Source organism: Salvelinus sp. IW2-2015, linkage group LG19, assembly GCF_002910315.2.
Source record: "Salvelinus sp. IW2-2015 linkage group LG19, ASM291031v2, whole genome shotgun sequence".
NCBI classification, from domain to species: Eukaryota; Metazoa; Chordata; class Actinopteri; order Salmoniformes; family Salmonidae; genus Salvelinus; species Salvelinus sp. IW2-2015.
In genome coordinates, this window is record NC_036859.1 from 15,268,210 (window position 1) to 15,283,509 (window position 15,300).

Sequence of the window (15,300 nt, forward strand, 5' to 3'; positions counted from 1 at the left end):
CGAGTCCCATTTTAAAGAGACATGTCTTGTCTAAAGTGATCGAATGGGCAGGCTGATATCTAAATCTATCCATCATCAATCATACATAACATGCATCTAATCATAATGTCAGGGCTTTGTTGATAAGACATGATGCATGATTCATGCGGTAGGACTGATCTCTGTCCAACTGAAACGCTCGGCTGTTTAGGGAAGTAGATTTATGATGGATTGTGAATCATTAAGATGTGTAGTGGTGGTGCTAGTCATTTCTGGTGGTTGTGATTGTTGTTGAAGGAATACTCAACAGCATTGAAGGGAGCATTGATAGCCAGGTTGAACTACACAGTTTATACACATTACATTATCTGAAAAATATCTCACTTACTTGACCTTTTATTTATTCAACAGATAAGCTGTTTATATGTGGCAAGGAGGCCATGCCAGGAAATGAGGAGTTCCACAGGAGTCCTATGGATAGAGGTAGGCCTGTGTTACTCTAAATACATCCATCATGTTTAAGGGACCCACCAATTGGAAGTAGCCTATAGATTGTGAGAGAGACGCACGTAATGTATCTATCAAGACCGGTCTTTGAGCGCAGACAAATCGATCAACCACCAACTCGCTCAAGTCAGTTGGAGGAAAAACAAATCCAATTGAATCGCTGAATAGCTAATATAAATCTGGACTAAACATTTCATAGCTGCAGAAATGGATTCAGATGCCTTTCAGGACCATTCCAGATGATTAATAATATAACATAACCTGGTGCAATGATGGTGTATATGACATGGATAAGATCACTACAATGTTAAGGGGAACTTTATTATGCATTTACATGTACATGTTTCTAACCTCCAGAGTCTTTTCCTGATTAAATAAAGGTTRAATTAYATGTTTAAAAAGTTATCKGTTTTTTCAATTTCTGAAGTGTCAGTCTTTTCCAAATGTAACACTCTCACGGAATGTATCATTCACATCTGCTGATGTTGTTAGTGAAAATATGATGTTTAGATTATAAACAATGACTGCAGATTAAAAAATAGAGCTTTTACCACTCTTAATTTTTCACAATAAATAGACCCCGGCCCGAGGACCCCGTAGACCCCATATAATATTCAGTAATTTACAAACATCTGGCTGTTTTGATTCAAATWAAAAAATGTATCCACTACATAGAATAATCCAATCCAATGTACTTTCATGATAGGTCAATGTACATTCAAATCAATATTGAACCCAGGAACCACATGTCCAATTTATGAAAAGTTTGTGATAGACCTTATAGAAGGGTCAGATTGACTTGGAATGAATTGAATATCGGCCTGTCCAATCGAAGCTTGGAAGTCAGTTGTTCACAGTCATATAGAAAAGCTGTAAGCCTGGTAATGTGTGAGGCAGAGGGAAGGCTCCAGAGTCTTGTCTATATGGTCTGGTATGCATCATGTCCATGAAACAGGAAAGGATCACTAGCGTCACCAGTGTAGAGGATATATTAAACTTGAACCATTTCCCATTCCAGACATCCGAGAGCCCCCGTTAATGTGGTAAAGCTGCAGGTTACCTCAACTACTATTTTGGGTAGTTAAATGCCAATATTGACTTTATGATTGCATCGTCTCAATAATGTACAGTAGTTGTTTTCCATCTTTGTGAATTTCACATTTCACATTTCTCTTCCCATGGTAGGTGTACAGGTAAGGCAGTACCACTAGGTGGTGGCCTTGTTACATCATTGCTTTAGATGGATTTGTGAGCAACTGGTATGCATAACTAATCACCTGAAACCCAAACTTGAGTATAGTTCTGTTTCACTATTGTTTTCAGGTATTCAGATTTCAGGCTAGACAATGTATGCCTTTTAGCTACTATTCATTTCACAATGGCAAATCATGTATGTTTCTCCACCTTGTATCTATTTGTCTTTCTTTCTCCTCTCTAGTCATCTATGCATCAATTCCAGTGACATGCAGTCAGGGTAGGCAGTGCAGTCAGGGTAGGCAGTGCAGTCAGTGCTTACCCTGTGATAGTCTAATAAAAAAGCTGATTCTGGTGGTTTTTATACTCAACATTTCAAAATTGCCTAAAATGGCATCAAAACGTGCAAGGCCGTTCCCATACAGTCACTGTCTGGATAGGGTCAGCATAGGCCTCGCTGCTTTGCCTATAGTTTAATTTGTGCATTGAGCCAATTTCCTATTTTGCGCATGAGTATTACCTCATCATGTTGTGTAGGTAAACTCTGCACATGTGGGCGTGTCTACATAATTTAGCTGGCAAGCAAAAGCAACCTGACCAATTGATACTATACTGCACCTAAAACAATTTTCCAAGTTGTATTTTGAAGGAAAACTTGGTATAATTCAGAGAGGGATACCAACCCCGAAGTTTCCTGACCTTCATCAGAGAAAGGGACAGAAGATCATCCGATCAAATGAACCACACTCAGCCTGACAGACACAGAAACCCGAAGCAGACAAGACGATTACAGATGAGACTAGAGGAATGTTTTACAATTTTTTTTGACAATATCAGTGTTCAAATGAAAGCCAGGTTTGATCATTTTGTCATTTATGGCCCTACAACGATGCATTTTCTAAATGCAATTTCCTTTGCATTTTACGGGTTAGACTACTGTTGAATGAATATGAGAATAGACAACATCACTTTGATGCATTTTATTTATTAAGGTAGAATTTCATTTTGAGACACTTTTTTTACATTTTAAACTGCATTTTCATTCAATTCGAGTGTTGATATGAAGATTTTGTTAGAACCATATGTATTATATACAGCACTGTATGTGTGTGTGTTTGCACACGCAGCATGCTGTGCATTGGAAGTATTGTAAATCCATTGTGACAGGCTATGGAGTTTGTGTTGCGAATTATTTGGATGAAATGTGTCCATATGTTGGTATTTTAGTGCCAGCTATCAGTTGTAACTCGGTCTATGGTTGAGCTATGTTGATCAGTGTGTCATTTTGTAGTATGATATGAAATATGCCACCATCTGAGGCTATCGCTTGTGTWTCATGGCTACATTGGTATTTACATTTGAGGATTTTTCTTGACGTTGTCAATTTCGGTTAATAGCTTATGTCACCCTGATTGTTGGAGTTATCTGTTGTATGATGAATTTTTGCTTCATCAAAGTTTATTTGTGAGTAAATCTGTTTTTTTTAGACAGGCAGTTCCTAGCCAGCCACTGACCTCACCTCATGTCAACGCTCAATTCCATCCAAATGTGTACACGTTTATTATTGTATAACCAGGTCAAGCCAAGTGATATCTCACAAATAATTATACTGAACATACATGTSCACACACGAGTCATTCCTCAGAATCAGATTTGTAAAAATCAGGATTTAGAGAAGAAACAGTCTTGGTTGAATAGTAGGCCTACTTTTGTTCAAAAGGTTGTAGTGGATGGTAGATAGCATTTTGAAAGTCCACATTTCAAAGTTTTAACCAATGGGTTATCTCAAATGTAATGCCGTTATGATTATTTGTCAAATGTATTCTGTAACAAATATGTACCAATATGTTGATATTAGTATGATCGTGTTATATATTCGATCCCAATGGAAATGAATCCTAAAAGCACCAACATATTTGTATCTTAAAACGCTCCAACGGGGGTCATTTCTGACCCAAAATTGATAATGATTCCATTTGTAAATGCTGAATATAATACATTAGATGTATGCATGTGTTTGTCATTTATTTGTCAACAGTGAATTCGTTGAATTCAAATAGTAGGCTATAACAATAACAATCAATCTGTGTATTAACAACAGTTATATTAAGGTTACAATAACAAAAAAACTATGTAATAAAACACCTAATTTGTCATAAAGAACTCAAAGACAATTTTGGGCAATTGTAGTCCCAAAAGATCTCCCACGCTGTATACAATCCCTATAGGATTTGCGATATGCTGCATAGCATAAACATGTAGCCTACCCTTGAATAAGAATGACCCCAAACAGTTTTAAAATAGATCTCTTTATTGACTTGCTGCAGCGAAATCTTTCGAAAACTCAAGGGTTTAGGTTTAAGTGCAAATAGGTAAAGATAAATCGGAGTGAATGTGCATGTATTTTTAATTAAACATATTTAACGTAGTATTGCATTTTATCCGTGTTGATAACTTATACTCAAACACTAGCCTACAATATGAATGAAACGACACAATTAGTTCACTCCTGAATGCATCATGGCATGGTGACAGAGTTTGAAGGAAGGCTGACTTAAGATGTCATTGATCAACTATATCCAATAGCTGTCTGAGCCGTGCTTGACAATGGCAATAGGCTACATGTATGTATTTTTTTTTTCAATTTTACTCCATGCACTCAGTCCTAAAGTGTTTAATTTCTCCGGAAAGGTGTTATGGCATGGATGTTCTCACAGACAGAGTGACTGACATTTTGTATATAGCCTAACCCCCCCACCCCCATTTTTACAGGTCTTGACATCTGGGACAAATGACAAGGAAGCGTATGGCTTGTATATAGTAGCTGTGTAGTTGTTGTGATCCTCATCCAAGATGGCAGTGGTCTCAACGCGTTGATTTCACAAGACGCATGGCTTGACGTCCTGATAGACATTCTGGTGATGGTGATGTAGCTGGTGGTAGTACGATCCATTGGCAGTTGGCGGGTGAAATGAAGAYATTCCGTTAAAGTTCAGAACTAAATCTTTCCTGTCACATACTGGCGATGAATGGCTTGAGTATCGAGATAATCCCACTGCAAACAGATGGAAGAGACGTGACAGTCAAACACAAAACTTTTTAAAATACACAACCAACTTGTTCTAATGCAAAAAATGAAAGAACATGGCGCCAATATTTGGACGTTGTATTTATGCCAATGGCATGTACTCCAATTATTTTTCTTAAATGGTAGGCTACATTTTTCCTAAAACAACTGCATGCAGATCATTTAGAGCATACATGCAAAATACAAACGATTTCATGAAACACACACATATTTATTTATATATAGGCTACATCACTTTTACAATGTGAAAATAATAGATCATTTGTAAACATAAGGTTTTGAATATTTTCCTGGAAAAGTGTCCTTGATATTTGCCATGAATACTTTGCTTTCTATTTAGTGTTGAATTATTTTACAAACATCATTTGTATTTGTAATGAAACTATTTAATTCAGTGATATTATTGTTCATATTTATGTGTGGTTTCTTATGGAGACCATTGCGCACAAAGGTCACAGGCAGTTCTATCTACAATGCCCAGAATCAACCATATGTACGGATAGGGAAAACATACTTGGTTGTTGACATTACTGATGTATTTTTGTGTATTATTATACACATAATTAGATGTTGACATATTATTGTCATGACACATATTGGTGTTTGGCGCATTTTCATTTAGGCCTATAGCCTTGAAAATGAAATCTAGGCTACAGTTTTTGGCCTTACTACTATAAACGCATTGAATAACAGCTTCACTACATGGAACAACATATAGCCCCCCTAAAAAAAAATCTAAAGGAAGCTTGTACATTTTTGTGTATTATTATACACATAATTAGGTGTCGACATATTATTGTCATGTCATATATTGGTGTTTGTAAGTCGGTCTGTGGCTGAGCTGGCCAATAGCCTTGAAAATAAAATATAGGCTACAGTTTTTTTAAACTTCCTTGAGAGTGATTATGTTAATCTTGGCAGTAGAATTTGCATTAATATTAATATTACTTATTTATTTATGTTTTTAGTTATATTATCATAGTTCTACAATTGTCTTTTATTCCTAAATGGACAAGCAGAACAATGCAAGTGTTGCCTAACTAGGCCCAATGTCCCCTTCCCTATGATTCGCAATCAGCAACTGCCCATCTCGACTAGGTCTACTTCCAAATAAAACAGTAGATATAAATACGCACGATTTAATGCAAACTGTACATAAGAGTATAATATTTATTACTGGGTTGCATATGTTATAATTGGTCATATAGTGTGCCCATGCAATTAAGTATTGTGTTTGCCTATTAGTAAAGTAAACAGGCTTACTTGAAATATCAGATGAGTCTCTTCCGTTGTGATGGCGATAGCTTTGCTCCAGAGAGTAAGGGGATATACTCGAGTGCAAGGCAGAGGATGTGGGACTGTTTGAGGCCAGGGATTGCTGCTTGATGTATGGAGACACACCTGGTGATGTCCAGTGTGAGGAGGCACTGGTATAGGGAGAGTGACAGTCCAAGGTGCCTGCTGCCATCGCCGCCGGCGATGAGTGCAGAGGGCTACTACTGTTGTCTGGGCAGTATTCTCCATTAGACGACACCTGACAGGCAGCCATGTAGGTGGACCCGGGGCTTGGCGACATGTGAGGAACATGAAGCCCTCCACCCAGCCCGTCGTAGCTCCCTGGCACCGTGTTCCCCATCACGTCCAAGTTGTAACCATTATGACATGCCAAGGACGCAGATGGGTTCTGGAAATCGAAGTTTTGGGGCAGTATCGACGCGCCAAAACCCATGCCATTCATCATTCGATACATGGGTTTCAGAGCTTGGCATTTCCTACGGAATCCGCGAGGTCTGCGACGGAAGGACCCCTCTTCGAACATAAACTCGCTGCCCGGGTCTATGGTCCAGTAGTGTCCCTTGCCTGGTCTGCCGAGGCCCTTGGGCAGTTTTATGAAGCACTCGTTTAGAGACAGGTTGTGCCTCACAGAGTTTTTCCATCCCTGGTAAGACCCCCTAAAGAACGGGAAACGGGCCTGAAGAAACTGATAGATTTCAGCCAGAGTAAGCCTCTTTGTCGAGGAGCTTTGGATAGCCATCACAATAAGGGCGATGTATGAATAGGGCGGCTTCTCAGGACGCCTCAAGCCAGAGTTGCCCTTTTTCCTTTTGTTTGACGCATTTGGTGAGCTCTCCGCCACTGGCTGTGCGCTCATCTGAGTGGCGTGCATCACTCCGGCTGCTGGGCTGGATCTCAGAGAATGAGACGAGTCCAGATGTTGCTGTGAGCTCTCAGTCGTCATGTTTGCGCCCAAATTGGGACACAGAGGAGTATGAGTAGCCTATAACCAAGAGTATGACCAATGCTCTTTTTTTTTGCACTGGCCTGAAAAATCTAATGAGAGCAGTATCCTACACCCAATACTTCAGTCAATTACTCAGCATACCTCCTTCAGACGTTCTAAAAAAATATGTTTCCAAATGTGATAATTTGAGAGGTTAGTGTCCAGTGGCGATTCACTGCGCGTTTATTGCAGTTCTAATCAGGAACACCAGCTGAGTATCGGTGTGGCGGCTGCTCCTCCTCCGTCTCACTGTGGCCATCGCTGGCAATAATCCTTTAAGAGGGGAAACATAAAGCTCCTCGACTTTCTTGCGCATATCCACTCGGCCAAACAAAACTCGACCACCTATCAATTCTTAAATCTCTCTCTGCCCCCTAGATCCCGGCTAAATCCCTCCAAGAAATCGCCAGGAACTCGAGACCCACCCTCTCCCAGATCTGGCCCCGGTCCAGCGGTCCAGACATAATTCTAGCAAGAGCCACACACATCACATCACAAGCTCAGAAGACTAACAGAGACCTCTTCCCACCCACTCCTCACAACTCTCATACACGCAATTAAACCATTTATCAAACTCATTTAGACATTCCAGTCAACAGTGCAACACGCCAGACGATGAAGGCAATGGTTCCAAGTTAACCATGAATGAGACATAAACATAACGTAGGCCTATCCTATTTACTAGAATTCTAGTTTTAGGAATATACAGTACCAGTCAAAAGTTTGGACACACCTACTCATTCAAAGGTTTTTCTTTATTTTTACTATTTTCTACATTGTAGAATAATAGTGAAGACATAAAAACTATGAAATAACACATATAGAATCATGTAGTAACCAAAAAAGTGTTAAACAAATCAAAATATATTTTAGATTTTAGATTCTTCAAAGCAGCCACCCTTTGCCTTAATGACAGCTTTGCACACTCTTGGCATTCTCTCAACCAGCTTCATGAGGTAGTCACCTGGAATGCATTTCAATTAACAGGTGCCTCCTTAAAAGTTCATTTGTAGAATATCTTTCCTTCTTAATGCGTTTGAGCCAATCAGTTGTGTTGTGACAAGGTGGTGGTGGTATACAGAAGATAACCCTATTTGGTAAAAGACCAAGTCCATAAGATGGCAAGAACAGCTCAAATAAGCAAAGAGAAACGACAGTTCATCATTAATTTAAAACATGAAGTTCAGTCCATCAGGAAAATATCAAAAACTTTAAGTTTCTTCAAGTGCAGTCGCAAAAACCATCAAGCGCTATGATGAAACTGGCTCTCATGAGGACCGCCACAGGAAAGGAAGATCCAGACTTACCTCTACTGCAGAGGATAAGTTCATTAGAGTTACCAGCCTCAGAAATCGACAATTAACTGCACCTCAGAATGCACCTCACACATCTCAACATGAACTGTTCAGAGGAGACTGCGTGAATCAGGCCTTCATGGACAAATTGCTGCAAAGAAACCACTAAAGGACACCAATAAGAAGAAGAGACTTGCTTGGGCCAAGAAACATGAGCAATGGACATTAGACCAGTGGAAATTTGTCCTTTGGTCTGATGAGTCCAAATTTAAGATGTTTGGTTCCAACCGCAATGTCTTTGTGAGACGCAGAGTAGGTGAATGGATGATCTCCGCATATGTGGTTCCTACCGTCAAATTTGAGAGGTGTGATGGTGTGGGGGTGCTTTGCAGGTGCCTCTGTCAGTGATGAATTTAGAATTCAAGGCACACTTAACCAGCATGGCTACCACAGCATTCTGCAGTGATACGCCATCCCATCTGGTTTGCGCTTAGTGGGACTGTCATTTGTTTTTTACCCAGACAATGATCCAACACACCTCCAGGCTGTGTATGGGCTATTTGACCAAGAAGGAGAGTGATGGAGTGCTGCATCTCCACAATCACCCGACCTGAACCCAATTAAGATGGTTTGAGATAAGTTGGACTGCAGAGTGAAAGAAAAGCAGCCAAGAAGTGCTCAGCATATGTGGGAACTTCTTTAAGATTGTTGGAAAAGCATTCCATGTGAAGCTGGTTAAGAGAATGCCAAGAGTGTGAAAAGCTGTCATCAATGCAAAGGGTGGCTACTTTGAAGAATCTAACACTTTTTTGGTTACTACATGATTCCATATCTTATTACATAGTTTTGATATGTTCACAAATAACAAAAAACCCTTGAATGAGTAGGTGTGTTCAAACTTTTGACTGGTATTGTATATATTCATATATACAGCCTATTATCTATAAAGCCTATGATGTACTTGAGGATGGAAAAAAGTAATGGAGAGCGGAGAACTACAGATCACAGTATTATGCTGCACAGTCAGAGCTTCTTAGAGCTTGTCGCTTTGTCTAGCAGAGGTCATGGAGAAATAACAGTCCACAGTTGTCGTGTTCATTTGTTCGGGGCTGTTCAGGATAGTACTTTGACATGAGTGGAAACATGATTTTTCCATCAGGCGCTTCCAGCATACCACACACGGCGCGCGAGTGTCAGTTTACCGCCTCGAACCGTGGATCATATCCCTCGAGAGATGAATTAACTACACAGATCCAAATGAGGTCTTAGAAAAATAGGTCCAATTGATAATTTTTATAGTAGCTTATGATGATGATTCTGATGTTATTCTGTTGTTATTGTCGAAGAAGAAACCATGCATGCCTATGGTGCCCATGTGCTAGGGAACATTGTGCAGTGCGTAAGCATGCATAATGCTTGTAAGGAAAACATGTTTGGCAAAACAAAAGAAGGTCAAACGAAAGCTGGTTGCATGTGTAGCCTCTCCCAATTCTTGATCACGATAAGTTTAATTTCAATATAAATCAGTTCAGGAGGTATATACATATACAAATCATCGAGGAAAACTGAGACATGTATAGAAGACAAATATATAGATTTTGAGTTGAACTGAACATTTTCACCCAACTGCATTTCATTTATTACTTGCTATAAGGCAATACAGGTAAAATTACAAAAACAATAAAGTCAAAGATTTAATGACGAAATATGAAAATATTTACAGACGTGGTTTTATGAATTTTACGTTACCCGTTAAATGTGTAATAACAGTATAGTATTTTAACCCAACGACTTTAATGCAACAATTAAACGACAAGCTCAAACTATTAACCAAACAAGTATGTCGAGATAAAATCATTTCCCCTTATAAAATCAAAGGTAAAGAACATAATCTCCTCATAATTTCCGGCAACATAAAAACTAATAAACCCGCTGCGTTCAGGACGCACAGCTGGTTTAAATGACTTTTATTTTCTCAGCCACATAAGAATACTTAGAAGGCTTTGAACATATTGCACACAGAATCCTGTCATACCGTCTTGGTAAAATCGAAAATAGTTGTTTTTCAGCTTTTAAATGTGGACTGAAATCCACTTGGATAGGCTATTTTGCGATTATCTCTCCCCTGCTTATGTGTCTCGACTTGAGGCGACGGTTATTTGTAGCTCCAGACAGAAAATATAAATACTGAATGTCTGTTTCCGCTCACAGGGAGCTTCTCAGACACAGAAAAATAAATGCCGTATTTCTGCCCCAATACAGGGACCAATTTATAATTAGATATGTGCCACACTAATAATGACACACATCATTTCTTTAACAACATTATGGCTGTATTATTATTATTCCAAGCTATTTTGTCAATAACAATCGTTATTAACAATTATTGTAACGCAGTAGTAGGCCTAAATATGAATTGGCCTACTGTGATAGCCTATTTGTAGAGTTGCAGAGAGTATGCTACTAAGGGACCTTTAGGTAACAATGTTATCTTAAATCTAGAATTAGGTATGTGAAACATTTGAATGCGTAAAACTAATGTTATTGGATTATATTTAGTGTTAGGCCCATTCCCTTTTCGCAACCTTATTCGTCACCTCAGTCCCTTCTTACCTTTCATCCTTCTGTCTTTCTTTATTTCCATTCTCTGGCCTCTTCCTCCCTTACTTCCTTTCTCTTCCCCTTTGGTTTTGGTTAGACTATTCAATACATATATAGTCTAGGCGAGACGATACTAGCCTAAACTATAAATTGAATATTAAGGATATTTACAACATTATCAATGTGCTTCATACAGGACATCCACTGTTTGAGAGCTCACAATGATAYGCATATACGTTTTGAATGAGTTTGATATTACACCAAGTTGATAAGGCCATTTTTAATTCAGTAGCATAAGTAGTAGGCTACAAATGGCGGGTAGACATTGGGGAATGTGATGAGGGATCAGGCACCTGCAGGCCGACACCATACACCTGTCAGTGTTTGTGATGATAGATTGGCATTTTGACGTTTGTCTTGAAAACAACTTGTAGCGCAGATATCTTGGTTGTTCACAATCTATTCCATGCGCTATGAATTCAATGCAACAAAATATATCAACATAAAAACACATCACAATGTCAATGTAAAAGTTACTCTTTATTCAAAATATGTATTGTGTTTAAACAAAATTAAAAAACGTATACAAACTGCTCGACATGATCACAAAATGCAAAATGTAATATTGTAGATTATAAACTGGGTGGTTAGAGCCCTGAATGATGATTGGCTGATAGCCATTGTATATCAAACCGTAAATCATGGGTATAACAAAATAATTTTTTTATTGATCTAATCACATTGGTTACCAGTTTATAATAGCAATAAGGCACCTCGGGGGTTTGTGGTATTTGGCCAATATACCACGGCTAAGGCCTATGGCCAGGCACTCCGCATTGCGTCGTGTTTTAGAACAGCCCTTAACCGTGGTATATTGGCCATATACCACACCCCCTTGGGCCTAATTGCTTAAGTAACTTAGGGGGAAACGCCCCATTAAGGGAAATGTCTATGTTCTGACAGAAAAAAAGCAATGTTTTGGTAATATTTAGATATGTGCATATTGGCTATCCTTAGGCAAACACATTTTGAAGGGAAATAAGTGGGCAGAATTAATTAAAACGCCATAGAGTGGGCATTTTGAACTCACTTTCCCAGCAAAATGCACCCTGAAGATTAGTGTGTTAAAACCCATTATATACGTTTAATTTGAGATTTTTTTGTAATTGACTCTTAAAAGCTAAAGTTTAGGTATCTTATTTGAATTAAATACATTGAATTTAGAAAAAAAAATTAACTGCACTTCTCACTCACTATTAATGTCCTCACTATGATGCGGTTTGAATGTGCTTCCTAACTCTCAATAAAGTTACTTCTGGAGGATGTGGATATGATTTGGAAAGTTCTAATATAGATACCACTGATTTGCATTGAATTATCCTGAGGGCATTTTGCCCCACTGGAGTCACTCCAACAAAAATAATTTTGTTGGAGTGACTTAAAAAGTTGAGATGAGACGTGACATTTTTAGTTGAGCAAGACTACTGGCATCCAGGGAAAGTGTTAAAAAATGATTGACATGAAGTGGTTTCTGTGAGAATTACAGGAGGGGGCGTTTAGCCCCAAGTTACCCTAAACAGCATGATTTGAAGTGATCAAGTGATTCGACAATTCAGTAACAATATTTTCAACAAACCAACAACATAAATAGCCTATAATCTATACATCATGAACTGTATGTACACAGTATAGCAAAAAAAATGCTATTGTTTTAAAGGGAAATTACCATAGAACATCAAAGCAACGAAATAAAGCCTACTCCTCCCCACAGGGTGCGTCGATCCATACAAACATGTCCAGATATAACACATACTATTCTCTATGACCTTGTCCAAATATAAGGCAATGAAATAAAATGCATTTAGTTCAAACATAATTACTGTCAAAGTACACCAATGCCAACCCAGTGTTTTTATTCTATTTGCCACTCGGGTCCATTACGAAAGAATACTGTCTGTTTTGAATCGGTGGTAAACGTCAGATCCTGGAGTAGCCAGCGCTGCAACTGCTGGGATTATCTGGTAAATGTATGAGCCCTTTTATGTCAATTTCAGAGCTGCGAAACTATATTTTCGATGATCCATCTCAGTACAATCCACCACCATATGCCCCCAGGATATGCGCAGCGTATGAGTCAATATGAAACATCGAATGGGCGGGATGCGGTAAGGCGACTGATGGTCCTCTCACAATGTGGGGCATCATCTGAGTGTAACCGGGCCACGGTAACGCACCAACGGTGGGAGAATTCTCAGCCCACTCCTGTCTCTTGAACGGTTTGCTGAGGATACTGTCTATAGCGAAGGAACTGGAGAACTTGGCACTGCTGGCTGGTGGTGCGGGTGTTGTGGTGAGTTGCGTGTCCTCGTCTGGACGATGGTCAGACACGTCTTGCTCTTTGCCTGTCTTTTTGTTGATTCGTTTTCTCCTGCGTCGGAACACTCCGTCAGCGAAGGTGTACTCGCTTTGAGGATTCAGCATCCAGTAGTTGTCCTTTCCCCATGGTCTGGACGTGTCCCGGAGGACCTTCAGAAAACAGTCGTTCAGTGACAAGTTGTGGCGCACGGAATTCCTCCAACCGGTGTAACTGCCCCGGAAAAAGGGAAACTTTGTCATCAGATAGTCATTGATCTCCGCCAGAGTCAGACGCCCCGACGTTGAGTCACGGATAGCCATGGCAATCAGTGCGATGTAAGAGTATGGAGGTTTTGGTCTCCGCGTGTACGGTTTGCCCTTGCCATCTGCACCCAGTGTGACAGGTGGCGGGCTGTGCGCTAGACAGTCCCCATCCGAACCCAACTCCTCCTCACCAGAGACAGGCGAGCGGACGCTGTTCTTAGCATCGCCGCACAGCTCCACAGATTTCACCTCATAGTGGTGGTTTCCACAGAATACTTCAAGTTTCATGTTGTCTGTTATAATTTCTGCTTTACTGCGAGTTTCTATCCAAAGTTTATCCGATGCCCAAGTAAAAACAGGCACGTCGCCAGAAGAGCTCAGGCCTCAGAGGAAGTCTCGTCTTGTTTGTAAAGGTGTCAAAGCGCAGAACGCTTTCAGTCAAAATATCCTATAAGTACCCGATGAAGTTTATACCTTTGGCAGCACTAGAGCTCGTCTCACCTTCTGTCTGTCTGGTGGGCTGTTTATAGCAACAGGCTCACCTCAGGACCAACCCAACGAGGCGGGGCTTGATAATTACATGGATATTTTGGAACAACTGAATATCATGCACTCTCAGTGTTTATGACACATCATAAATCATAACAGTCATTATCTATTTTTATTTCAATACTTGTTTGACAATGGAATTGCGTTGAGTAGCCCTTTCACCCTCCCTTTTTCAGTATAACAAGACAAGTAGGAATAGGCTATGTTTCTTACCTGTGTAACTCGATCTCGCTGTGGAGGTAGACACCGCTGGAGTACTTCACCTGAGACAACAGGTGGCGTGCGTTTCATTTTCATCTGTTCTGTCTCGCATGATGCAATTCTTATGGAGAGTTATACCTGACCTATCATCTTTTAATAGCATATGAATTCTTCAAATGTTTCAGTTTGGCCATCATATGTCTGCAGATACCTGGAATAATACCCTATTATATGAATTTGATACAAGCAGCCACCACTGATAAAAATTATATATTTTTTTATAAAGATGCGGTGAATGTATTACCCTACATAGCCAAAAGTATCTGGAAATCCCTTCAAATTAGAGGATTCCGCTATTTCAGCCACACCTCAACAGGTGTATAACATCGAGCACACGGCCATGCAATCTCCATAGACGAAGATTGGCAGTAGAATGGCCCGTACTAAAGAGCTCAGTGACTTTCAACGTGGCACTGTCATAGGATGCCACCTTTCCAACAAGTCAGTTCGTAAAAATTCTGCCCTGCTAGAGCAGCCCCGGTCAACTGTAAGTGCTGTTATTGTGAAGTGGAAATGTCTAGGAGCAACAACGACTCAGCCGCAAAGTGGTAGGCCACACAAGCTCACCGAACGGGACCGCCGAGTGCAGACGCGTGTGGTGCGTAAAAATCATCTGTCCTCGGTTGCAACACTCCCTACCGAGTTCCAAACTGCCTCTGGAAGCAATGTCAGCACAATAACTGTTCGTCGGGAGCTTCATGAAATGGATTTCCATGGCCGAGCAGCCACACACAAGCCTAAGATCACCATGCGCAATGCCAAGCGTCGGCTGGAGTGGTGTAAAGCTTGCCGCCATTGGACTCAGGAGCAGTGGAAACGCATTCTCTGGATAGCTGAATCACGCTTCACCATCATGCAGTCCGATGGATGATTCAGTGTAAGCGGACTCCAGGAGAACACTACCTGCCCAAACGCATAGTGCCAAC

General features: G+C 40.1%; 3 protein-coding genes across 3 annotated transcripts in view; all 3 read right to left on the bottom strand.

The window, feature by feature from the left end:
- Window positions 1–15,300, bottom strand: part of LOC139029318 (uncharacterized) — a 46,841-nt gene that overhangs the window by 2,460 nt on the left and 29,081 nt on the right. The window lies entirely within an intron of this gene.
- LOC111979834 (forkhead box protein F2-like) lies at window positions 3,974–7,583 on the bottom strand. Its single transcript, XM_024010551.2, has 2 exons — window positions 6,032–7,583; window positions 3,974–4,735 (listed from the first exon to the last, which is right to left on the bottom strand). The coding sequence occupies exons 1-2, from the start codon at window positions 7,005–7,007 to the stop codon at window positions 4,560–4,562; spliced, it is 1,152 nt and encodes a 383-aa protein (XP_023866319.1). The 5' UTR covers window positions 7,008–7,583; the 3' UTR covers window positions 3,974–4,559.
- Window positions 11,467–14,050, bottom strand: LOC111978862 (forkhead box protein Q1-like). The gene has a single exon (XM_024009097.2). It carries the CDS (start codon window positions 13,850–13,852, stop codon window positions 13,031–13,033), a length of 822 nt encoding a protein of 273 aa, XP_023864865.1. The 5' UTR covers window positions 13,853–14,050; the 3' UTR covers window positions 11,467–13,030.

Coding starts and splice junctions, on each gene's coding strand:
- LOC111978862 (XM_024009097.2), bottom strand. CDS start 13,852: ATGAAACTTGAAGTATTCTGTGGAAACCACCACTATGAGGTGAAATCT.